This window comes from Oncorhynchus tshawytscha, unplaced genomic scaffold (genome assembly GCF_018296145.1).
Source record: "Oncorhynchus tshawytscha isolate Ot180627B unplaced genomic scaffold, Otsh_v2.0 Un_contig_5015_pilon_pilon, whole genome shotgun sequence".
Classification (NCBI taxonomy): Eukaryota; Metazoa; Chordata; class Actinopteri; order Salmoniformes; family Salmonidae; genus Oncorhynchus; species Oncorhynchus tshawytscha.
In genome coordinates, this window is record NW_024609820.1 from 899,348 (window position 1) to 926,959 (window position 27,612).

A 27,612-nucleotide genomic window follows, 5' to 3' on the forward strand; every position below is an offset into this window, starting at 1 on the left:
TCAATATCAATCCTATGATGTCATAGGTTCAGGGAGCACCATTGGTGGACAGTATCAAGTCAGTTTAGATAACAGTGGTAATAAGCTGTGAGAGTGTGAGACAGTTCAGAGCACCCCCCCCCCCCTTCTTTACGACAAGGCTATTTTGAGAGCCCTCCTGGTAGCCAATGACACTCAACTGTGTCTATAGATGCCTGAGGTAGATAGGGTTTCAGCCCTGACCAGCTGTGGGCTGGCTACCACCATTTTCATCTTTAGTTGTTTTCAGCCTTAATTGATTTCAGCCTTAGTATTCATTGTTTTCAGCCTTAGTATTCATTGTTTTCAGCCTTAGTATTCATTGTTTTCAGCCTTAGTATATGTTGTTTTCAGCCTTAGTATATGTTGTTTTCAGCCTTAGTATATGTTGTTTTCAGCCTTAGTATTCGTTGTTTTCAGCCTTAGTATTCGTTGTTTTCAGCCTTAGTATTCATTGTTTTCAGCCTTAGTATTCATTGTTTTCAGCCTTAGTATATGTTGTTTTCAGCCTTAGTATTCATTGTTTTCAGCCTTAGTATTCATTGTTTTCAGCCTTAGTATTCATTGTTTTCAGCCTTAGTATTCATTGTTTTCAGCCTTAGTATTCATTGTTTTCAGCCTTAGTATTCATTGTTTTCAGCCTTAGTATATGTTGTTTTCAGCCTTAGTATTCATTGTTTTCAGCCTTAGTATTCATTGTTTTCAGCCTTAGTATTCATTGTTTTCAGCCTTAGTATTCATTGTTTTCAGCCTTAGTATTCATTGTTTTCAGCCTTAGTATTCATTGTTTTCAGGCATAGTTGTTTTCAGCCGTAGTATATGTTGACTGTTTTATGTTGACACACTGTGACTGTTGGAGGCTTTGCGTATTTTGACCAACTGAATTGACAGATACTGGAATCTTATTAATAAGGTACTGTGTTTTGTTTTTGTGTTTGACAAACTGAGTTGACAGATACTGAAAGTTCAACGAGGTACTGTTATGTGTTTACTTGTTCTTGGTACTTTTTAGGTAGCTAAATGACTAACTAGCCTATGGTAAGTGAAAATATATCTGAAGCAGTAGGCTTGTAGTGTTGGCATGAAATCTTAAACTGCCACACATTCCGGTAGGGTAGAGATCCTTCTGGAAGGCTTAGTGGTCTCAAAATCACTCACTGTTTTGCTGGGTAGTACTTTGCAGTGGAGAGTTAGAGATTGACATTGTGTGTGTGTGTGTGTGTGTGTGTGTGTGTGTGTGTGTGTGTGTGTGTGTGTGTGTGTGTGTGTGAGTGTGGTTGTGTGTGTGCATACCTGCATATGTGTGTGTTATATGAACAGTCTCTACTCCCAAGCCATAAGACTGCTAAATACTTAGTTAAAGTGTTAACCAAATAGCTACCTGGACTATCTGCAATGACTCTCTTCACACTAACTCTTTTGACTCATCACTGCTGCTACTGTTTACTATCTATCCTGTTACCCCTACCTACAGTATACTGTTGTTACTGTTTATTATCTATCCTGTTGACTAGTCACTGTATCCCTACCTATATGTACATATCTACCTCAATTACCTTGTACCTGTGCACATGGACTCGTACTGGTACTCTGTGTATATAGCCAAGTTATCATTGACTTAGTACTGATACTCTGTCTATATAGCCAAGTTATCATTGACTTAGTACTGATACTCTGTCTATATAGCCAAGTTATCATTGACTCAGTACTGGTACTCAGTGTAAACAGCCAAGTTATCATTGACTCAGTACTGGTACTCTGTGTAAACAGCCAAGTTATCATTGACTCAGTTCTGGTACTCTGTGTAAACAGCCAAGTTATCATTGACTCAGTTCTGGTACTCTGTGTAAACAGCCAAGTTATCATTGACTCAGTACTGGTACTCTGTGTAAACAGCCAAGTTATCATTGACTCAGTTCTGGTACTCTGTGTAAACAGCCAAGTTATCATTGACTCAGTTCTGGTACTCTGTGTAAACAGCCAAGTTATCATTGACTCAGTTCTGGTACTCTGTGTAAACAGCCAAGTTATCATTGACTCAGTACTGGTACTCTGTGTAAACAGCCAAGTTATCATTGACTCAGTTCTGGTACTCTGTGTAAACAGCCAAGTTATCATTGACTCAGTTCTGGTACTCTGTGTAAACAGCCAAGTTATTGCTTCTCATTGGGGATTTATTCCTTGTGTTATTATCTTTCTGTTATTTCTCTTTCTGTTTCTCCGTATGGTTGGGAAGGACGGTCAGGTCAGGAAGGATGGTTGGGAAGGACGGTCAGGTCAGGAAGGATGTTTGGGAAGGACGGTCAGGTCAGGAAGGATGGTTGGGAAGGACGGTCAGGTCAGGAAGGATGGTTGGGAAGGACGGTCAGGTCAGGAAGGATGGTTGGGAAGGACGGTCAGGTCAGGAAGGATGGTTGGGAAGGACGGTCAGGTCAGGAAGGATGGTTGGGAAGGACGGTCAGGTCAGGAAGGATGGTTGGGAAGGACGGTCAGGTCAGGAAGGATGGTTGGGAAGGACGGTCAGGTCAGGAAGGATGGTTGGGAAGGACGGTCAGGTCAGGAAGGATGTTTGGGAAGGACGGTCAGGTCAGGAAGGATGGTTGGGAAGGACGGTCAGGTCAGGAAGGATGGTTGGGAAGGACGGTCAGGTCAGGAAGGATGGTTGGGAAGGACGGTCAGGTCAGGAAGGATGGTTGGGAAGGACGGTCAGGTCAGGAAGGATGTTTGGGAAGGACGGTCAGGTCAGGAAGGATGGTTGGGAAGGACGGTCAGGTCAGGAAGGATGGTTGGGAAGGACGGTCAGGTCAGGAAGGATGGTTGGGAAGGACGGTCAGGTCAGGAAGGATGTTTGGGAAGGACGGTCAGGTCAGGAAGGATGGTTGGGAAGGACGGTCAGGTCAGGAAGGATGTTTGGGAAGGACGGTCAGGTCAGGAAGGATGTTTGGGAAGGACGGTCAGGTCAGGAAGGATGGTTGGGAAGGACGGTCAGGTCAGGAAGGATGGTTGGGAAGGACGGTCAGGTCAGGAAGGATGGTTGGGAAGGACCGTCAGGAAGCATTTCACTGTTAGTCTACACCTGTTGTTAACCAAGGACTAGAATGTTTTTTAAAATTTGATTTAGATTTTGTAACTTTTTTTCTGTGCTGGTGTTTGTCTCATGCCAGCAGTGTGATGTTGGACGTCCTGATAATAGGTGGAGGACCCCAGGCCCTGACCCTGGCCACCTTGCTGTCCTGTCCAGACCAGGCCCTGTCCCCACCTCCCCCCAACACAGACATCCTCCAGGGGATCCAGTTCAGCCAGGGCAGGGCCAAGACCAGCCGCTCTAAGAGCAAGAGAGGAGGAGCTACCCGTGAGGATAACTACACTGCAGCTCAATGTTTTTTACGTGAGCTTTTCATAAAGGGCCCAGATGAAGCCTGTTCCCAGACTAAAGAGTGAATGTTTATTAAAAGGGCGTTTTAGTCAGGGGCTCGACGTCGGCGGGATCTGGGTCCAGGAAAACATCCCAGAAAGTAGACCGATGTTTTTCCTCACATTTTGGCCTTTCTTGATTTCAGTTAGGAGAGACATTCCTCTCTAATCTCCCTACACATATAGTGTACAGCATGCTGTTGGTGCTCTCTGTTTGACAGGTCTCTAATCTCTCCCCATCCCCATGACAACAGCCAGCTGAGGAGCAGGCCACTCCAAGCCGGGCCCAGATCCAGTCTCTTAGACTAAAAAGAAAATCTCCATTCAAAGTGGTTTTTAGTCGAGGTTGAAGGTGTAGGCTTAATTTGACTGTATAGACTGTATTTTAGTCTCTCCAGTTCACACCGTTCTGCTGGCGATGCTGTCTGGTTGACAGGTGTGTAATATCTCCCAGGACAGCAGACAGCCGAGCCAGAGGAGCAGGCCGCTCCAGACCCAGAGTCAGTTACATCCTGCCCTCCGCTGGCCTTCAGAGTGGTGGACTCATACGGAGCATGGACCTCGCTGTGGGAGAGCCAGTTCAGAGCACTCAACATCCCTCACCTTCGCTCACACACCCTGGTGCACACAGACCCACTCAATAAGGTACATCCCTCACCTTCGCTCACACACCCTGGTGCACACAGACCCACTCAATAAGGTATATCCCTCACCTTCGCTCACACACCCTGGTGCACACAGACCCACTCAATAAGGTACATCCCTCACCTTCGCTCACACACCCTGGTGCACACAGACACACACACACTCAACAAGGTTGATGGTCCCTGCTGTAGGGTTGAATGAATGGTTCCTTCTGGACAACGCGAGTTGAGGTCACTTCAGTTTTCAATCCAGTCAATTCAGGCAGGGTACTTGTTTTTGCCTATAATCCCTTTGTCTTGGTTCCTCCCAGAAGGCTTTGCAGGAGTTTGTTCTGGAGAAGGATCGGACAGCGGAGCTACACTGCCTCCCTGACCACACCTTCATTCTGGATGAGAACGCCTTCTTCAACGACATGCGTCTGGGCAAGAAGGACAGGAGGAGACTGAGCAGCAGCAGAGGCCTACAGAAGAGCCTGTACTTTAGCCTGCCAGGCACCAGGCTCAGTGTGGACTTCTTCATGCAGCAGGTCGGAGATGGAGATGCACGCTGGCCGTGGCTTGAGTTGAGTTGAAGTGAAAAGGCACCATACCATCATTGGGGTGAATCCCATTTCAGTTCAGTCAATTCAGGAAGTAAACTGAACTTCCAATTGGAATTGAAATGGAATTGACCCCAACCCTGCACCATACTAAACATATGTGAGTCCCTCCACTACACAAAATTGTGCAATAACAGTGATGCTTCTCTGTGTGACACAAGTAGGACTTACCTGGGAGTGGTCAACTAACCCTCCTGCTGGAGAGCTACTGGGGTTGCAGGCTTTTGTTCCAGACCTGCACTAATACACTTGATGACTACTAATGATAGTGAATGTGAGTTTTACAGTGAATGCTTGCTCTATTGTAGGGTTTATGTACAGCTGCAAGAAAAAGTATGTGAACCCTTTGGAAATACCCGCATGTCTGCATAAAGTGGTCATACAATGTGATCTGATCTTCATCTAGGTCACAAAAATAGACAAACACAGTCTGCTTAAACTAACAACACACAATGATACGTTTTCATGTCTTTATTGAACACACCGTGTAAACATTCACAGTGCAGGGTGGGAGAAGTATGTGAACCCTTGGATTTAATAACTGGTTGACCCTCCTTTGGCAGCAATAACCTCAACCAAACGTTTTCTGTAGTTGAGGATCAGACCTGCACAACGGTCAGGAGGAATTTTGGACCATTCGTCTTTACAAAACTGTTTCAGTTCAGCAATATTCTTGGGATGTCTGGTGTGAACTGCTCTCTTGAGGCCATGCCACAGACTCTCAATCGGGTTGAGGTCAGGACTCTGACTGGGCCACTCCAGAAGGCGTATTTTCTTCTGTTGTTGATTTACTTCTGTGTTTTGGGTCGTTGTCCTGTTGCATCACCCACCTTCTGTTGAGCTTCAATTGGTGAACAGAGCCTTACATTCTCCTGATAAATGTCTTGATAAACTTGGGAATACATTTTTCCGTTGATGATAGCAATCTGTCCAGGCCCTGAGGCAGCAAAGCAGCCCCAAACCATGATACTCCCTCCACCAAACTTTACAGTTTGGATGAGGTTTTGATGTTGGTGTGCTGTGCCTTTTTTTCTCCACACATAGTGTTGTGTGTTCCTTCCAAACAACTCAATTTGAGTTTAATCTGTTCTCAGAATATTTTCCCAGAAGCACAGTGGAACATCCAGGTGCTCTTCAGACGTGCAGCAATGTTTTTTATGGACAGCGGTGGATTCTTCCGTGGTGTCCTCCCATGAACACCATTCTTGTTTAGTGTTTTACGTATCGTAGACTCGTCAGAGATATTAGCATGTTCCAGAGATTTCTGTAAGTCTTTAGCTGACACTCTAGGATTCTTCTTAACCTCATTGAGCATTCTGAGCTGTACTCTTGCAGTAATCTTTGCAGGACGGACACTCCTAGGGAGAGGAGCAACAGTGCTGAACTTTCTCCATTTATAGACTATTTGTCTTACCGTGGACTGATGAACATCAAGGCTTTTAGAGATACTTTTGTAACCCTTTCCAGCTTCATGCAGGTCAACAATTCTTAATCTTAGGTCTTCTGAGATCTCTTTTGTTCGAGACATGGTTCACATCAGGCAATGCCTCTTGTGAATAGCAACCTCAAATTTTATGAGTGTTTTTATAGGGCGAGGCAGCTCTAACCAACATCTCCAATCTCATCTCATTGATTGGAATCCAGGTTAGCTGACTCCTGACTCCAATTAGCTTTTGGAGAAGTCATTAATACCTCTTCAGGCTAGGGGGCGGTATTTTCACGTCCGGATGAAAAGCGTGCCCAAAGTAAACTGCCTACTACTCAGGCCCAGAAGCTAGGATATGCAAATCTAATTGGTAGATTTGGATAGAAAACACTCTAAAGTTTCTAAAACTGTTAAAATTATGTCTGTGAGTATAACAGAACTTATTTGGCAGGCGAAACCCAGAGGACAAACCATCCAGGGATGTTTTATTTAGAGGTTACTCTCTTTTCAGTGGGGTTTCTATGTGGATCTACATTTCTAACGCACTTGCTTGCAGTACCTATCACTTCCACTGGATGTCAACAGTCTTTAGAAATTGATTGATGTTTTTCCTTTGAGTAATGAAGAAGTAGGGCTGTTCAGAATGAGGGTCGAGTCTAGTGTACTGTTGTGGTTGGGGCCCGCGACCCAAAAGCTCGCTCCACATTGTTTTTATCTGCTATTGAACACAGTTTATCCCGTCTTAAATTGTACCGATTATTTACGTTATAAAATACCTAAAGTTGTATTAGGAAAGTTGTTTGGATCAAGATTGCAGGTAATTTATTAGATATTTTGTAGTCATGTTGTGCAAGTTGGAACCAGTGTTTTTTTTAATCAATGGACATTTTGGAGATATAACGACAGAATTAATTGAACAAAAGGACCATTTATGATGTTTATGGGACATATTGGAGTGCCAACAGAACAAGATCTTCAAAGGTAAGGCATGAATTATATCGTTATTTCTGAGTTTTGTGTCGCGCCTGGCGGGATGAAATATGATTGTCTGTGTTTGTTTGATGGGGTGCTGTCCTCAGATAATAGCATGGTTTGCTTTCGCCGCAAAGCCTTTTTGAAATCTGACACAGTGGCTAGATTAGCAAAAAGTTAAGCTTTAATTTGGTGTGTTGAACTTGTGAATGTATGAAAGTTAAATATTTTTAATATTTTTGGGGGAATTTCGCGCTCTGCCATTTCACCGGATGTTGTCGAAACATTCCGCTAGCGGAACCCCTAGCCGTAAAAGGTTTTAACCTAGCGTTTTCCAACCTACACTGTGAATGTTTAAATGAAACATTCCGCTAGCAGAACCCCTAGCCGTAAAAGGTTTTAACCTAGCGTTTTCCAACCTACACTGTGAATGTTTAAATGAAACATTCCGCTAGCGGAACCCCTAGCCGTAAAAGGTTTTAACCTAGCGTTTTCCAACCTACACTGTGAATGTTTAAATTATGTATTCAATATAGACAAGATAAATACAATAATTTGTGTGTTATTAGTTTAAGCACATTGTTGAGACTTAGATGAAGATCAGATCAAATTTGATGACCAATTTATGCAGAAATCCAGGTACAGTTGAAGTCGGAAGTTTACACACACTTAGGTTGGAGTCATTAAAACTTGTTTTTCAACCACTCCAAAATGTCTTGTTAACAAACTATAGTTTTGGCAAATCGGATAGGACATCTACTTTATGCATGACACAGATAATTTTTCCAACAATTGTTTACAGACAGATTATTTAACTTATAATTCACTGTATCACAATTCCAGTGGGTCAGAAGTTTACATACAGTAAGTTGACTGTGCCTTTAAAAAGCTTGGAAAACTCCCGAAAATTATGTCATGGCTTTAGAAGCTTCTGATAGGCTAATTGACATCATTTGAGTAAATTGGAGGTGTACCTGTGGATGTATTTGGGGACAAAGATCATACTTTTTGGAGAAATTTCCTCTGGTCTGATGAAACAAAAATAGAACTGTTTGTTCATAATGACCATCGTTATGACCATGTTTGGAGGAAAAAGGGGGAGGCTTGCAAGCCGAAGAACACAGCTCAACCGTGAAGCACGGGGGTGTCAGCATCATGTTGTGGGGTGCTTTGCTGCAGGAGGGCCAGGTGCACTTCACAAAATAGATGGCATCACGAGGATGGAAAATGATGTGGATATATTGAAGCAACATCTCAAGACATCAGTCAGGAAGTCAAAGCTTGGTCGCAAAAGGGTCTTCCAAATGGACAATGACCCCAAGCATACTTCCAAAGTTGTGGCAAAATGGTTTAAGGACAACAAAGTCAAGGTATTGGAGGGCCATCACAAAGCCCTGACCTCAATCCCATAGAAAATTTGTAGGCAGAACTGGTAAAGCGTGTCCGAGCAAGGAGGCCTACAAACCTGACTCAGTTACACCAACTCTGTCAGGAGGAATGGGCCAAAATTCCCCCAACTTATTGTGGGAAGTTTGTGGAAGGCTCCCCGAAATGTTTGACCCAATAAATATAATTTAAAGGCAATGCTACACTCAATTAGTATTTGGTATGTAAACTTCTGACCCACTGGGAATGTGATGAAAGAAATAAAAGCTGAAATAAATAATTCTCTCTACGATTATTCTAACATTTCACATTCTTGAAGTGGTGATCCTAACTGACCTAAGACAGGACATTTTTACTAGTATTAAATGTCAGGAATTGTGACTGAGTAAACTGTAAATTGTAAATTGTAAACTGTAAATTGTAAAGTGAGTTTAAATGTATTTGGCTAAGGTGTGTGTAAACTTCAGACTTCAACTGTAATTCCAAAGGGTTCATATACTTTTATTTGCCACTGTAGTTGTGCATTAAAATCTATGAACTTGTGATATATAATGTAACATGTGTGTGCATGTAATCTATTAGCCATCAACTCAAATCACCCAGAACAAAATAACTATACAACAACAATACTCTATCCAGGTGGACAAATATGGCCTGGACAGTGTCCTGACAAAGGGCACAGTGGACAGACTGACACCTGTCATGTCAGAAGGAATTGTGACATCATTCAGGGTATTCCTTCAGAACGGGGACGTCCTCGAGGCAAGGCGTGTAGTCATGGCGACCGGGCCGACCCGTGCCCAGATGGCCAACATTCCTTTCTGGGTGTCGTCCATAGCGGAGAGCTACCCTGAGGAACGCCTACAGCACACCGTGCAGCTCATGCACCACCACTCACGGTCAACACGGCAACAGGAACCAAGAAGCCAGAACCAGGAACAGGAAGAGAGTTCTTCTTCTCTCTCATCAGGTTGGTTGAGATGAGAATCCGCTCCTATTGATAGCTATCTATCTGATATGTCTCCACATGACATGACATGACACTGTACTATAATGTCCTCTCCTGGTGTTGAGGTGACATGACATGACACTGTACAATAATGCCCTCTCCTGGTGTAGAGGTGACATGACATGACACTGTACTATAATGTCCTCTCCTGGTGTTGAGGTGACATGACACTGTACTATAACGCCCTCTCCTGGTGTTGAGGTGACATGACACTGTACTATAACGCCCTCTCCTGGTGTTGAGGTGACATGACACTGTACAATAACATCCTCTCCTGGTGTTGAGGTGACATGACATGACACTGTACAATAATGCCCTCTCCTGGTGTAGAGGTGATATGACATGACACTGTAAAATTATGCCCTCTCCTGTTGTTGAGGTGACATGACATGACACTGTACTATAACGCCCTCTCCTGGTGTTGAGGTGACATGACATGACACTGTACTATAATGCCCTCTCCTGGTGTTTAGGTGACATGACACTGTACAATAATGCCCTCTCCTGGTGTTGAGGTGACATGACACTGTACAATACCGCCCTCTCCTGTTGTTGAGGTGACATGACACTGTACAATACCGCCCTCTCCTGGTGTAGAGGTGACATGACACTGTACAATACCGCCCTCTTCTGGTGTAGAGGTGACATGACACTGTACTATAACACCCTCTTCTGGTGTTGAGGTGACATGACACTGTACTATAACGCCCTCTCCTGTTGTAGAGGTGACATGACACTGTACAATACCGCCCTCTCCTGGTGTTGAGGTGACATGACACTGTACTATAACACCCTCTCCTGGTGTTGAGGTGACATGACATGACACTAACGCCCTCTCCTGGTGTTGAGGTGACATGACACTATAATGCCCTCTCCTGGTGTTGTGACATGACACTGTACAATAACGCCCTCTCCTGGTGTTTGAGGTGACATGACACTGTAAAATAATGCCCTCTCCTGGTGTTGAGGTGACATGACACTGTACTATAACGCCCTCTCCTGGTGTTGAGGTGACATGACACTGTACTATAACGCCCTCTCCTGGTGTTGAGGTGACATGACACTGTACTATACGCCCTCTCCTGGTGTTGAGGTGACATGACACTGTACAATACCGCCCTCTCCTGGTGTTGAGGTGACATGACACTGTACTGTATACCGCCCTCTTCTGGTGTTGAGGTGACATGACACTGTACTACCGCCCTCTTCTGGTGTAGAGGTGACATGTCACTGTACTATAACGCCCTCTCCTGGTGTTGAGGTGACATGACATGACACTGACTATAACGCCCTCTCCTGGTGTTGAGGTGACATGACACTGTACTATAATGCCCTCTCCTGGTGTTGAGGTGACATGACATGACACTGTACTATAATGCCCTCTCCTGGTGTTGAGGTGACATGACACTGTACTATAATGCCCTCTCCTGGTGTTGAGGTGACATGACACTGTACTATAATGCCCTCTCCTGGTGTTGAGGTGACATGACACTGTACTATAACGCCCTCTCCTGGTGTTGAGGTGACATGACATGACACTGTACTATAATGCCCTCTCCTGGTGTTGAGTGTGACATGACACTGTACTATAACGCCCTCTCCTGGTGTTGAGGTGACATGACATGACACTGTACTATAATGCCCTCTCCTGGTGTTGAGGTGACATGACACTGTACTATAACGCCCTCTCCTGGTGTTGAGGTGACATGACATGACACTGTACTATAACGCCCTCTCCTGGTGTTGAGGTGACATGACACTGTACTATAACGCCCTCTCCTGGTGTTGAGGTGACATGACACTGTACTATAACGCCCTCTCCTGGTGTTGAGGTGACATGACATGACACTGTACTATAACGCCCTCTCCTGGTGTTGAGGTGACATGACACTGTACAATACCGCCCTCTTCTGGTGTAGAGGTGACATGACACTGTACTATAACGCCCTCTCCTGGTGTTGAGGTGACATGACACTGTACTATAACGCCCTCTTCTGGTGTTGAGGTGACATGACATGTACTATAACGCCCTCTCCTGGTGTTGAGGTGACATGACACTGTACTATACGCCCTCTCCTGGTGTTGAGGTGACATGACACTGTACTATAACGCCCTCTCCTGGTGTTGAGGTGACATGACACTGTACAATAACGCCCTCTCCTGGTGTTGAGGTGACATGACACTGTACTATAATGCCCTCTCCTGGTGTTGAGGTGACATGACACTGTACTATAACGCCCTCTCCTGGTGTTGAGGTGAAATGACACTGTACAATAACACCCTCTCCTGGTGTTTAGGTGACATGACACTGTAAAATTATGCCCTCTCCTGTTGTTGAGGTGACATGACATGACACTGTACTATAACGCCCTCTCCTGGTGTTGAGGTGACATGACATGACACTGTACTATAATGCCCTCTCCTGGTGTTTAGGTGACATGACACTGTACAATACCGCCCTCTCCTGTTGTAGAGGTGACATGACACTGTACAATACCGCCCTCTCCTGGTGTATTGACATGACACTGTACAATACCGCCCTCTTCTGGTGTAGAGGTGACATGACACTGTACTATAACGCCCTCTCCTGGTGTTGAGGTGACATGACATGACACTGTACTATAATGCCCTCTCCTGGTGTTGAGGTGACATGACACTGTACTATAATGCCCTCTCCTGGTGTTGAGGTGACATGACACTGTACTATAATGCCCTCTCCTGGTGTTGAGGTGACATGACATGACACTGTACTATAATGCCCTCTCCTGGTGTTTAGGTGACATGACACTGTACAATAATGCCCTCTCCTGGTGTTGAGGTGACATGACACTGTACAATACCGCCCTCTTCTGGTGTAGAGGTGACATGACACTGTACTATAACGCCCTCTTCTGGTGTTGAGGTGACATGACACTGTACTATAACGCCCTCTCCTGGTGTTGAGGTGACATGACACTGTACTATAACGCCCTCTCCTGGTGTTGAGGTGACATGACATGACAATGTACTATAATGCCCTCTCCTGGTGTTGAGGTGACATGACACTGTACAATAACGCCCTCTCCTGGTGTTGAGGTGACATGACATGACACTGTACTATAACGCCCTCTCCTGGTGTTGAGGTGACATGACACTGTACTATAACGCCCTCTCCTGGTGTTGAGGTGACATGACATGACACTGTACTATAACGCCCTCTCCTGGTGTTGACACTGAGGTGACATGACACTGGTGTACTGTACTATAACGCCCTCTCCTGGTGTTGAGGTGACATGACACTGTACTATAACGCCCTCTCCTGGTGTTGAGTGTGACATGACACTGTGAGGTGACATGACACTGTACGCCCTCTCCTGGTGTTGAGGTGACATGACACTGTACTATAACGCCCTCTCCTGGTGTTGAGGTGACATGACATGACACTGTACTATAACGCCCTCTCCTGGTGTTGAGGTGACATGACACTGTACTATAACGCCCTCTCCTGGTGTTGAGGTGACATGACACTGTACTATAACGCCCTCTCCTGGTGTTGAGGTGACATGACATGACACTGTACTATAACGCCCTCTCCTGGTGTTGAGGTGACATGACACTGTACAATAACGCATTCTCCTGGTGTTGAGGTGACATGACACTGTACAATACCGCCCTCTTCTGGTGTAGAGGTGACATGTCACTGTACTATAACGCCCTCTCCTGGTGTTGAGGTGACATGACATGACACTGTACTATAACGCCCTCTCCTGGTGTTGAGGTGACATGACACTGTACAATAACACCCTCTCCTGGTGTTTAGGTGACATGACGCTGTAAAATTATGCCCTCTCCTGTTGTTGAGGTGACATGACATGACACTGTACTATAACGCCCTCTCCTGGTGTTGAGGTGACATGACACTGTACTATAACGCCCTCTCCTGGTGTTGAGGTGACATGACACTGTACTATAACGCCCTCTCCTGGTGTTGAGGTGACATGACACTGTACAATAACGCACTCTCCTGGTGTTGAGGTGACATGACACTGTACAATACCGCCCTCTTCTGGTGTAGAGGTGACATTTCACTGTACTATAACGCCCTCTCCTGGTGTTGAGGTGACATGACATGACACTGTACTATAATGCCCTCTCCTGGTGATGAGGTGACATGACACTGTACTATAACGCCCTCTCCTGGTGTTGAGGTGACATGACACTGTACTATAACGCCCTCTCCTGGTGTTGAGGTGACATGACACTGTACTATAACGCCCTCTCCTGGTGTTGAGGTGACATGACACTGTACTATAACGCCCTCTCCTGGTGTTGAGGTGACATGACACTGTACTATAACGCCCTCTCCTGGTGTTGAGGTGACATGACATGACACTGTACTATAATGCCCTCTCCTGGTGTTGAGGTGACATGACACTGGCCCTCTCCTGGTGTTGAGGTGACATGACACTGTACTATAACGCCCTCTCCTGGTGTTGAGGTGACATGACACTGTACTATAATGCCCTCTCCTGGTGTTGAGGTGACATGACATGACACTGTACTATAACGCCCTCTCCTGGTGTTGAGGTGACATGACACTGTACTATAACGCCCTCTCCTGGTGTTGAGGTGACATGACACTGTACAATACCGCCCTCTTCTGGTGTAGAGGTGACATGACACTGTACTATAACGCCCTCTCCTGGTGTTGAGATGACATGACACTGTACTATAACGCCCTCTCCTGGTGTTGAGGTGACATGACATGACAATGTACTATAATGCCCTCTCCTGGTGTTTAGGTGACATGACACTGTACTATAACGCCCTCTCCTGGTGTTGAGGTGACATGACACTGTACTATAATGCCCTCTCCTGGTGTTGAGGTGACATGACATGACACTGTACTATAATGCCCTCTCCTGGTGTTGAGTGTGACATGACACTGTACTATAATGCCCTCTCCTGGTGTTGAGGTGACATGACACTGTACAATAACGCCCTCTCCTGGTGTTGAGGTGACATGACACTGTACTATAACGCCCTCTCCTGGTGTTGAGGTGACATGACACTGTACTATAACGCCCTCTCCTGGTGTTGAGGTGACATGACACTGTACTATAACGCCCTCTCCTGGTGTTGAGGTGACATGACATGACACTGTACTGACATAATGCCCTCTCCTGGTGTTGAGGTGACATGACACTGTACTATAACGCCCTCTCCTGGTGTTGAGGTGACATGACATGACACTGTACTATAACGCCCTCTCCTGGTGTTGAGGTGACATGACACTGTGACTATAACGCCCCCTCTCCTGGTGTTGAGGTGACATGACACTGTACTATAACGCCCTCTCCTGGTGTTGAGGTGACATGACATGACACTGTACTATAACGCCCTCTCCTGGTGTTGAGGTGACATGACACTGTACAATAACGCATTCTCCTGGTGTTGAGGTGACATGACACTGTACAATACCGCCCTCTCCTGGTGTAGAGGTGACATGACACTGTACTATAACGCCCTCTCCTGGTGTTGAGGTGACATGACATGACACTGTACTATAACGCCCTCTCCTGGTGTTGAGTGACATGACATGACACTGTACTATAACGCCCTCTCCTGGTGTTGAGGTGACATGACACTGTACTATAACGCCCTCTCCTGGTGTTGAGGTGACATGACATGACACTGTACTATAACGCCCTCTCCTGGTGTTGAGGTGACATGACACTGTACAATACCGCCCTCTTCTGGTGTAGAGGTGACATGACACTGTACAATACCGCCCTCTTCTGGTGTAGAGGTGACATGTCACTGTACTATAACGCCCTCTCCTGGTGTTGAGGTGACATGACATGACACTGTACTATAACGCCCTCTCCTGGTGTTGAGGTGACATGACACTGTACTATAACGCCCTCTCCTGGTGTTGAGGTGACATGACACTGTAAAACGCCCTCTCCTGGTGTTGAGGTGACATGACACTGTACTAACGCCCTCTCCTGGTGTTGAGGTGACATGACACTGACACTGTACTATAACGCCCTCTCCTGGTGTTGAGGTGACATGACACTGTACTATAACGCCCTCTCCTGGTGTTGAGGTGGCATGACACTGTACTGTAACGCCCTCTCCTGGTGTTGAGGTGACATGACACTGTACTATAATGCCCTCTCCTGGTGTTGAGGTGACATGACACTGTACTATAATGCCCTCTCCTGGTGTTGAGGTGGCATGACACTGTACTGTAACGCCCTCTCCTGGTGTTGAGGTCACATGACATGAAACTGTACTATAATGCCCTCTCCTGGTGTTGAGGTGACATGACATGACACTGTACTATAATGTCCTCTCCTGGTGTTGAGGTGACATGACACTGTACTATAATGACCTCTCCTGGTGTTGAGGTGACATGACACTGTACTATAACGCCCTCTCCTGTTGTGTTGCCCTCTCCTGGTGACATGACATGACACTGTACTATAACGCCCTCTCCTGGTGTTGAGGTGACATGACATGACACTGTACTATAATGCCCTCTCCTGGTGATGAGGTGACATGACACTGTACTATAACGCCCTCTCCTGGTGTTGAGGTGACATGACATGACACTGTACTATAATGCCCTCTCCTGGTGTTGAGGTGACATGACATGAAACTGTACTATAACGCCCTCTCCTGGTGTTGAGGTGACATGACACTGTACTATAACGCCCTCTCCTGGTGTTGAGGTGACATGACACTGTACTATAACGCCCTCTCCTGGTGTTGAGGTGACATGACATGACACTGTACTATAATGCCCTCTCCTGGTGTTGAGGTGACATGACACTGTACTATAACGCCCTCTCCTGGTGTTGAGGTGACATGACACTGTACAATAACGCCCTCTCCTGGTGTAGAGGTGACATGTCACTGTACTATAACGCCCTCTCCTGGTGTTGAGGTGACATGACATGACACTGTACTATAACGCCCTCTCCTGGTGTTGAGGTGACATGACACTGTAAAATAACGCCCTCTCCTGGTGTTGAGGTGACATGACATGACACTGTACTATAACGCCCTCTCCTGGTGTTGAGGTGACATGACATGACACTGTACTATAACGCCCTCTCCTGGTGTTGAGGTGACATGACATGTACTGGTGTTGAGGTGAATGACACTGTACTCCTGGTGTTGAGGTGACATGACACTGTACAATACCGCCCTCTTCTGGTGTAGAGGTGACATTTCACTGTACTATAACGCCCTCTCCTGGTGTTGAGGTGACATGACATGACACTGTACTATAATGCCCTCTCCTGGTGATGAGGTGACATGACACTGTACTATAACGCCCTCTCCTGGTGTTGAGGTGACATGACATGACACTGTACTATAATGCCCTCTCCTGGTGTTGAGGTGACATGACATGAAATGCCCTCTCCTGGTGTTGAGGTGACATGACATGAAATGACTGTACTGTACTATAACGCCCTCTCCTGGTGTTGAGGTGACATGACACTGTACTATAACGCCCTCTCCTGGTGTTGAGGTGACATGACACTGTACTATAACGCCCTCTCCTGGTGTTGAGGTGACATGACACTGTACTATAACGCCCTCTCCTGGTGTTGAGGTGACATGACATGACACTGTACTATAATGCCCTCTCCTGGTGTTGAGGTGACATGACATGACACTGTACTATAATGCCCTCTCCTGGTGTTGAGGTGACATGACACTGTACTATAACGCCCTCTCCTGGTGTTGAGGTGACATGACATGACACTGTACTATAACGCCCTCTCCTGGTGTTGAGGTGACATGACACTGTACAATACCGCCCTCTTCTGGTGTAGAGGTGACATGACATGCTGTCAAGCCAAAGGCTGCAATACTGTAATATCACACTGACTGGGCATCTGTTTGAGTTATCAAATGTAGAAATGAACTTATTTACTTAGTACTTATTTGTTTTGGACATTCTGTTCCTGTTAAGAGTCAGTGTGGTGTCACTGACTCTCTCTCCATCCATCAGGTCTCTATGTGGTGTCACTAAATCTGTCTCCATCCATCAGGTCCCCATGTGGTGTGTGAGCCTGGCCAGAGGGTGGTGGTGGTTGGTGGAGGCCTGACCAGCGCTCATGTCATCTCCATCGCTCTGCAGCAAGGAGCCAGTCATGTGACCTGGGTGATGCGCAAACACTTACAGGTCTGTTTCTGTTTAGATCTATGGCCATGTCCCAATTATCTTTCAAACCTCCCGAAGTGGAAACTTGTTAGTTCTGGGAATTATCACATAGAAACTTAATTTGGAGAATCAAGGAGGTTTTAATATGCTTTCACATTTGTAGCACAAACCATTGTTTTGAAAACCATGGTGAAAATGTATACATGCCTCCTATATGACCCTATAATCTGTGAACCGTACATGATACTGTCACGCCTTCCACCGAAGGTGGCTCCTCCCCCTGTTCGGGAGGCGCTCGGCGGTCGTCGTCGCCGGCCTACTAGCTGCCACCGATCCCTTTTCTTTTTCGTTTGGTTTTGTCTGTCTTGTGTTCACCTGTGTCTAGTTTAGGCTAATCAGTGGGGTATTTAATCTCGCCCTACCCGCTAATGTGTTACTGTCGTTGGCTTGGGTTGCGGTTTTCTCTGTTAAGCAGGTTTATTTCACGGGACTGTTTTTCCAGCACGTTAGTTTAGTCAGAGGAGTGTGTTCCTCCGTTTTCCACTAGACAGGGTTCCTGTTTTCTAGTGGCTGCTTTTGTGGTCCTCTACCTTGTTGGCGGACCAGTAAATAACAGGCCCTTCTTGAAATTCTTGCTCTCCTGCTCCTGACTCCACACCCACCTCTCCTAGGGAGATACTGACAGATAGACAACATCTTGGTGTCATTACTCTCTTCGTAGAGTGCTCTAAAATATGGAGTATTCAATATAGTATGTCTATATTGTGAACTACAAATTTACACATGAATTTATTCAACATTAAAACTAACAATATGAATGTCTCTAAAGTACCTTTTAGATTTTGTTCATTTGTAGACATGTTGTTTGAATATATACTCTAGAAATACATCACATTTCCAGAGTGCCCCCCCTATAAATACATCACATTTCCAGAGTGCCCCCTATAAATACATCACATTTCCAGAGTGCCCCCTAGAAATACATCACATTTCCAGAGTGCCCCCTAGAAATACATCACATTTCCAGAGTGCCCCCCTAGAAATACATCACATTTCCAGAGTGCCCCCCTAGAAATACATCACATTTCCAGAGTGCCCCCTAGAAATACATCACATTTCCAGAGTGCCCCCTAGAAATACATCACATTTCCAGAGTGCCCCCTAGAAATACATCACATTTCCAGAGTGCCCCCTAGAAATACATCACATTTCCAGAGTGCCCCCCCCTAGAAATACATCACATTTCCAGAGTGCCCCCTAGAAATACATCACATTTCCAGAGTGCCCCCTAGAAATACATCACATTTCCAGAGTGCCCCTAGAAATACATCACATTTCCAGAGTGCCCCCCTAGAAATACATCACATTTCCAGAGTGCCCCCTAGAAATACATCACATTTCCAGAGTCCCCCCTAGAAATACATCACATTTCCAGAGTGTCCCCCCCTAGAAATACATCACATTTCCAGAGTGCCCCCCTAGAAATACATCACATTTCCAGAGTGCCCCCTAGAAATACATCACATTTCCAGAGTGCCCCCTAGAAATACATCACATTTCCAGAGTGCCCCCTAGAAATACATCACATTTCCAGAGTGCCCCCTAGAAATACATCACATTTCCAGAGTGCCCCCCTAGAAATACATCACATTTCCAGAGTGCCCCCCCCAGCTGAAACAGTTTGATGTTAAGAGTATGTTATAGTCAGACCACCATGATCTCCAACCCCAAACCCCTCTGCCTCGGTCCTCTCCCCCAGCTGAAGCAGTTTGACGTGGGTGACGTGGAAAGCCTGGTGGGCCGGTACTCCCATGTGGAGCAGGGCATCAAGATGGACGGCCTGGCCTACCTGCGCCAGTTCTACAACGAGAGCAGCGTCCATAAGAGACTGGCCATGATCAGACAGGCCAGGAAGGGAGGGGCAGTTACACCTGAGGCCTACGCAGCCCTGCAGCCCTACATCCAGACTGGACAGCTGTCTGTCCGAGCATACTGCCAGGTACAGAAATAACAATAATATTGTAATGCTACTAGTCAGAATAATACTGCTAGGTAAATAGATATCAATAATATTAATACTAATGTGACCCCCAGGCACACACAACCTCTGTCCACCCTCTCTACTGCAACCCCCAGGCACACACAACCTCTGTCCAACCTCTCTCCACAGAGATTGTGTGTGCCTGGGGGTCACAGTAGAGAACTAACATTTGGAACTAACATTTTGAAACATAAAACAACACAATCTGGTGAAAGAGAGAAAGCAGAGCCAAGGTATTCATGACCTGTTGTGTTCTACAGGTGACTGAAGCTAAGTGGTGCTATGAAAGCCAGGTGTGGAGACTGTCACTGTGTGGACAGAATGGCTGTGAGACTTGGACTGGGGACAGGATATGGCTGGCTACAGGATGCAAACTGGACGTCAACCAAGACCCTATGCTCTCTTCTGTCATCAAGGAATTCCCTATTCAGGTGTGCTGCTATCATATCATATCTCAACCTCTGCAAGAATCTTTCATGTATCTTTAATCAAATCTGTGTCCACAAAATGACTATACTTCTATACTATACGACAGTGGTGTAAAGTACTTAAGTAGTACTTTAAAGTATTTTTACTTAAGTATTTTTTACTACTTTTACTTTTACTTCCCTACATTCCTTAAGAAAATATTGTACTTTTTACTCCATACATTTTCCTTGACACCCAAAAGTTACATTTTGAATGCTTAGTAGGACAGGAAAATAGTCCAATTCACACACTTATCAAGAGAACATCCCCGGTCATCCCTACTGCCTCTGATCTGGCAGACTCACTAAACAGAGAACATCCATGGTCATCCCTACTGCCTCTGATCTGGTGGACTCACTAAACAGAGAACATCCATGGTCATCCCTACTGCCTCTGATCTGGTAGACTCACTAAACAGAGAACATCCCTGGTCATCTCTACTGCCTCTGATCTGGTGGACTCACTAAACAGAGAACATCCCTGGTCATCTCTACTGCCTCTGATCTGGTAGACTCACTAAACAGAGAACATCCCTGGTCATCTCTACTGCCTCTGATCTGGTAGACTCACTAAACAGAGAACATCCCTGGTCATCCCTACTGCCTCTGATCTGGCAGACTCACTAAACAGAGAACATCCCTGGTCATCTCTACTGCCTCTGATCTGGTAGACTCACTAAACAGAGAACATCCCTGGTCATCCCTACTGCCTCTGATCTGGCAGACTCACTAAACAGAGAACATCCCTGGTCATCTCTACTGCCTCTGATCTGGCAGACTCACTAAACACACATGATTTGTTTGTAAATTATGACTGAATGTTGGACAAGAAAATGGTGCCATCTGGTTTGCTTAATATAAGGAATTTAGAAGGATTTACACTTTTATTTTTGATACTTAAGTATATTTTAAACCAAATACTTTTATACCATTACTCAAGTAGATTTTACTGGGTGACTTTTACTTGAGACATTTTCTATTTAGGTATCTTTACTTTTACTCAAGTATGATAGTTGGGTACTTTTTCCACCACCGCTATACCACCATACTATAATATAGGCTACTACTATACTATACCACCATACTATACTAATATAGGCTACTACTATACCACCATACTATACTAATATAGGCTACTACTATACTATACCACCATACTATACTAGTATAGGCTACTACTATACTATACCACCATACTATACTATAATACTGTACTACTATACTACTATACTATAGGATTCTACTATACTATACCACTATAGCTACTACTATAATATAGGCTACTACTATAGTATAATACTATACTATACTAATATAGGCTACTACTATACTATACCACGGTGGGCTTCTACTATAATATATGCTACTACTATACTACGCCACAATACAACTATACTATCGGCTACTACTATACTATACTACTATAATATACTACTATAGGCTACTACTATACTACTATAGGCTACTACTATGCTACTATACTACTATAGGCTACTGTTATACTATACTTTAGGCTACTACTAGGCTACTATACTATACTACTATAGCCTACTACTATACTATACCATAATACTATAAGCTACTTCTTTACTATGCCACACTATGCCATACTATACTACTATAGCCTATTACTATACTATAGGCTACTTCTATATGGCTATAATATACTACTATAGGCTACTGCTATACTAAGCTACTATACTATAGGCTACTGCTATACTTATCTACTATACTATAGGCTACTACTATACTACACTACTATACCATACCACTGTAGGCTATTACTATACTATACTATACTATACTATACTATACTATACTATACTATACTACCGTACTACTATACGATACTATTATACTATAGGCTACTACTACACCATACCATACCATACTAATATGTTATACTATAGGCTACGACTCTTTACTTTTACTCAAGTATGATAGTTGGGTACTTTTTCCACCACCGCTATACCACCATACTATAATATAGGCTACTACTATACTATACCACCATACTATACTAATATAGGCTACTACTATACCACCATACTATACTAATATAGGCTACTACTATACTATACCACCATACTATACTAGTATAGGCTACTACTATACTATACCACCATACTATACTATAATACTGTACTACTATACTACTATACTATAGGATTCTACTATACTATACCACTATAGCTACTACTATAATATAGGCTACTACTATAGTATAATACTATACTATACTAATATAGGCTACTACTATACTATACCACGGTGGGCTGCTACTATAATATATGCTACTACTATACTACGCCACAATACAACTATACTATCGGCTACTACTATACTATACTACTATAATATACTACTATAGGCTACTACTATACTACTATAGGCTACTACTATGCTACTATACTACTATAGGCTACTATTATACTATACTTTAGGCTACTACTAGGCTACTATACTATACTACTATAGCCTACTACTATACTATACCATAATACTATAAGCTACTTCTTTACTATGCCACACTATACTACTATAGCCTATTACTATATTATAGGCTACTTCTATATGGCTATAATATACTACTATAGGCTACTGCTATACTAAGCTACTATACTATAGGCTACTGCTATACTTATCTACTACACTATAGGCTACTACTATACTACACTACTATACCATACCACTGTAGGCTATTACTATACTATACTATACTATACTATACTATACTATACTATACTATACTATACGATACTATTATACTATAGGCTACTACTACACCATACCATACCATACTAATATGCTATACTATAGGCTACGACTGTGCTATACTACTATAGGCTACTACTATACTATACTACTATAGGCTACTACTATACTATAGGCTGCTACTATACAACTATACTATACGCCTATAGGCTACTACTATACTATACTACCATACTATAGGTTACAACTATACTGTGCTACTATACTATACTACTATAAGCTACTACTATACTATAGTACTATATGTTACTACTATACTATAGGCTTCTCCTATACTATTGTAGGCTCCTACTATTCTATAATACTATAGGCTACTACTATACTACTATACTATAGGTTCCTACTATACTATAATAATATAGGCTGCTACTATACTACTATACTACAGGTTCCTACTATACTATAATAATATAGGCTGCTACTATACTGCTGTGGGCGACTACTATACTATAGGCTGCTACTATACTACTATACTATAGGCTGCTACTATACTACTATGAGCTACTACTATACTATACTACCATACTATAGATGGCTACTGTACTACTATAGACTACTATTATACTACTATACTATGTTATACCACTATACTACAGTCACCTGCATTTGATCCAAGTCTAATTACAATGTATCTCAACTTTAGGTCCTGGATGGCTGGCCTTGTATATCTGAGAGCTTGCAGTGGGCTCCAGGCTGTCCTCTGTACCTAATGGGACAGTACACAGCACTTCAGGTATGTTGGTATTTTTTGTTAATCACACAATGAAAACATTTTGTAGAAATAATAGAATGGAATGTCAGAGGGAGAATATTTCATTCATTCATATTGCTGGGAATTTGTCAAAAAATTGACAGACACAAGTAATCAAAAAATGGTAATGGATTTTTTAAAAGTCAGTTAAGAACAAATTCTTATTTTCAATGACGGCCTAAGAACAGTGGGTTAACTGCCTGTTCGGGGGCAGAACCTTCCGGTTACTAGTCCAACGCTCTAACCACTAGGCTACCCTGCCGCCCCGGATTAAAACAAGTAGCCTTTCAGGGTTTTGGAGGGGTGGAATGATAACCCAATGGAGTGTTGGCAAAAACGCAGCAGAGCAGGGATAGCCTTTTGATATATTTATAAACTTGTATTTTCTTTAGTCTTTCAAGGCCGCAATATAGGCTCTGAAATATAGGCAACATATGGCTTGGAAAGTAGACCTATGTGAGAATCTCTTTTGTAGGGTACTTGTCGATAGAGAGTCAGTTGGTTATGTAATACTGTACAGTCAGTGTGACTCAGCTGTATTCCCTTTGTTGTCACAAACAGGTTGGTCCGCACGCGCTGAATCTGGCAGGAGGACAGGCTGCAAGCGCGCGCATCGCGAAGGACATAATATTCCAGCACAGCCGGAGTGGTTACGGAGGGACAGGGACACAAACCACCGTGGAGAGAGCACACACCGAAGAATACATTCAGCAGATGCACGGGCTGATGTGGTTATGATTAAAGACCTTAGCGCAAGTAATGTTTTGATGTCAAAGGGAGATTTACGCAGCGATAGATCATGGATTCAGCTGCCTTCCTAGCTGAGAATAAACTACACCTCACCCCTTCCTAGCTCAGAATACCCCCCCCCCCTCCTAATAAACTACACCTCACCCCTTCCTAGCTCAGAATAAACTTCCCCCTTCCTAATAAACTACACCTCACCCCTTCCTAGCTCAGAATAAACTTCCCCTTCCTAATAAACTACACCTCACCCCTTCCTAGCTCAGAATAAACTTCCCCCTTCCTAATAAACTACACCTCACCCCTTCCTAGCTCAGAATAAACTCCCCCTTCCTAATAAACTACACCTCACCCCTTCCTAGCTCAGAATAAACTTCCCCCTTCCTAATAAACTACACCTCACCCCTTCCTAGCTCAGAATAAACTCCCCCCTTCCTAATAAACTACACCTCACCCCTTCCTAGCTCAGAATAAACTTCCCCCTTCCTAATAAACTACACCTCACCCCTTCCTAGCTCAGAATAAACTCCCCTTCCTAATAAACTACACCTCACCCCTTCCTAGCTCAGAATAAACTCCCCCCTTCCTAATAAACTGCACCTCACCCCTTCTTATCTGAGAATAAACTACACCTCACCCCTTCCTAGCTCAGAATAAACTCCCCCTTCCTAATAAACTGCACCTCACCCCTTCTTATCTGAGAATAAACTACACCTCACCCCTTCCTAGCTCAGAATAAACTCCCCCTTCCTAATAAACTGCACCTCACCCCTTCTTATCTGAGAATAAACTACACCTCACCCCTTCCTAGCTCAGAATAAACTCCCCCTTCCTAATAAACTACACCTCACCCCTTCCTAGCTCAGAATAAACTCCCCCTTCCTAATAAACTACACCTCACCCTTCTTCCTCAGCTCACTACACCTCAAGCTCAAATTCCCCCTTCCTAATAAACTACACCTCACCCCTTCCTAGCTCATAAATAAACTTCCCCCTTCCTAATAAACTACACCTCACCCCTTCCTAGCTCAGAATAAACTCCCCCTTCCTAATAAACTACACCTCACCCCTTCCTAGCCTAATAAACTACACCTCACCCCTTCCTAGCTCAGAATAAACTTCCTAATAAACCCCCTTCCTAATAAACTACACCTCACCCCTTCCTAGCTCAGAATAAACTCCCCCTTCCTAATAAACTACACCTCACCCTTCCTAGCTCAGAATAAACTCCCCTTGAGAATAAACTGCACACCCCTCATCCCCTTCCTAGCTCAGAATAAACTCCCCCTTCCTAATAAACTACACCTCACCCCTTCCTAGCTCAGAATAAACTCCCCCTTCCTAATAAACTGCACCTCACCCCTTCTTATCTGAGAATAAACTCACCCCAGAATAAACTCCCCCTTCCTAATAAACTACACCTCACCCCTTCCTAGCTCAGAATAAACTCCCCCTTCCTAATAAACTGCACCTCACCCCTTCTTATCTGAGAATAAACTACACCTCACCCCTTCCTAGCTCAGAATAAACTCCCCCCTTCCCCCTTCCTTAATAAAACTCACCCCTTCTTATCTGAGAATAAACTACACCTCACCCCTTCCTAGCTCAGAATAAACTCCCCCTTCCTAATAAACTGCACCTCACCCCTTCCTAGCTCAGAATAAACTCCCCCTTCCTAATAAACTACACCTCACCCCTTCCTAGCTCAGAATAAACTTCCTAGCCCCCCTTCCTAATAAACTACACCTCACCCCTTCCTAGCTCAGAATAAACTCCCCCTTCCTAATAAACTGCACCTCCCCCTTCCTAATAAACTACACCTCACCCCTTCCTAGCTCAGAATAAACTGCACCTCCCCTTCCTAATAAACTGCACCTCACCCCTTCCTAGCTCAGAATAAACTCCCCCCTTCCTAATAAACTGCACCTCACCTCTTCCTAGCTCAGATTAAACTTCCCCCCTTCCTAATAAACTGCACCTCACCCCTACTTATCTGAGAATAAACTAACCCTCCCTTTTTTTTATTCAAACGAATCCCTTGCGGTCAATCACGCCCTTCATGTCCGTACATGCGCAACAGATGCAGTGTTTTGGAACCGCGACAAAACATGACCGCGCTTGGAAGATGATAGGCTTATAATTCTGTTGTTGCCGACACACTGGGAGGATTTGACAGCCTACATTACGTGCTTGTCTGATTGTAGTTGATATTCGGAGTAAATTATCTTGTTGAGTCCACATCCAACTTCTGAAAGGTTAGTGACATTGAGTTTCGTGTATCAAAGTAAACTCTACTCCACGGAGAAGTCCGCTAAACTTCATTTATCCTAGCTAGAGACCGATGCTGTTATTGCTCTGTCATGTTGTATTTTTACTCCATATTATCCTAATAAAAGTCTTAGATAAGAAGAGTTGTGAAGACGGTGTTGAGTGTGGAGCAGGTAGAAGGTGTGGGAGCCCATGTCCGCAGAAGCATAGGAAGAAAGGAGGTGAGTTACTGTCATGCTGTCTGTCATACATCTGCCTAGTTTATCATGTTTAATAATAGCCTTTTAAAATACCAAACTAAACCACATATTATGACATGGTAGGCTGATATCTTGTCCATCCATGTATTTCAGCTGATTAACCTGGATCCTTTCTTGATGTTGGATGAGTTCAAAGTCAAAAAGCCATCTGGCTTCCCCGATCACCCCCACAGAGGCTTTGAGACCGTGAGTAGGCTCTCTATTCTCTCTCTCTCTCTCTGTCGGTCTCTCTCTCTCTCTCTCTCTCTATTCGGTCTCTCTCTCTCTCTATTCGGTCTCTCTCTGTCGGTCTCTCTCTCTAGTCTCTCTCTTCTCTCTCTCTCTCTCTCTCTCTCTAGTCTCTCTCTCTCTCTCTCTCTCTATTCGGTCTCTCTCTGTCGGTCTATTCTCTCTCTCTCTCTATTCGGTCTCTCTCTGTCGGTCTCTCTCTCTCTTCGGTCTCTCTCTATTCGGTCTCTCTCTCTCTCTCTCTCTCTCTCTCTCTATTCTCTCTCTCTCTCTATTTGGTCTCTCTCTCTCTCTCTATTCGGTCTCTCTCTGTCTCTCTCTCTCTCTCTATTCGGTCTCTCTCTCTCTCTCTATTTGGTCTCTCTCTCTCTCTCTCTATTCGGTCTCTCTCTCTCTCTCTATTCGGTCTCTCTCTGTCGGTCTCTCTCTCTCTCTCTATTCGGTCTCTC

General features: G+C 44.3%; 2 protein-coding genes across 5 annotated transcripts; both read left to right on the forward strand.

Moving 5' to 3' along the window:
• Positions 1 to 200: 200 nt before the first annotated feature.
• Positions 201 to 24,842, forward strand: zgc:113276 (uncharacterized protein LOC553748 homolog). Of its 4 annotated transcripts, none has more exons than XM_042318987.1 (10): positions 201 to 931; positions 3,183 to 3,406; positions 3,887 to 4,077; positions 4,388 to 4,603; positions 9,099 to 9,429; positions 17,517 to 17,650; positions 19,389 to 19,628; positions 19,931 to 20,101; positions 23,556 to 23,645; positions 24,225 to 24,842. In XM_042318987.1, exons 2-10 carry the CDS (start codon positions 3,190 to 3,192, stop codon positions 24,399 to 24,401), a joined length of 1,767 nt encoding a protein of 588 aa, XP_042174921.1. In that variant the 5' UTR covers positions 201 to 931; positions 3,183 to 3,189; the 3' UTR covers positions 24,402 to 24,842. The 4 variants fall into 4 exon arrangements, with proteins under 4 accessions (XP_042174921.1, XP_042174923.1, XP_042174924.1 ...); XM_042318989.1 differs by having other exon boundaries at positions 4,391 to 4,603; XM_042318990.1 differs by having other exon boundaries at positions 3,183 to 3,370.
• A 1,684-nt stretch (positions 24,843 to 26,526) lies between these two features.
• Positions 26,527 to 27,125, forward strand: pir (pirin; the record flags this gene model as incomplete). The annotated part of the gene is given in 3 exon segments (XM_042318991.1): positions 26,527 to 26,662; positions 26,818 to 26,896; positions 27,029 to 27,125. A coding segment is annotated over 1 exon segment (73 nt), but the record flags the coding sequence as incomplete, so codon positions are not given.
• Positions 27,126 to 27,612: the final 487 nt, after the last annotated feature.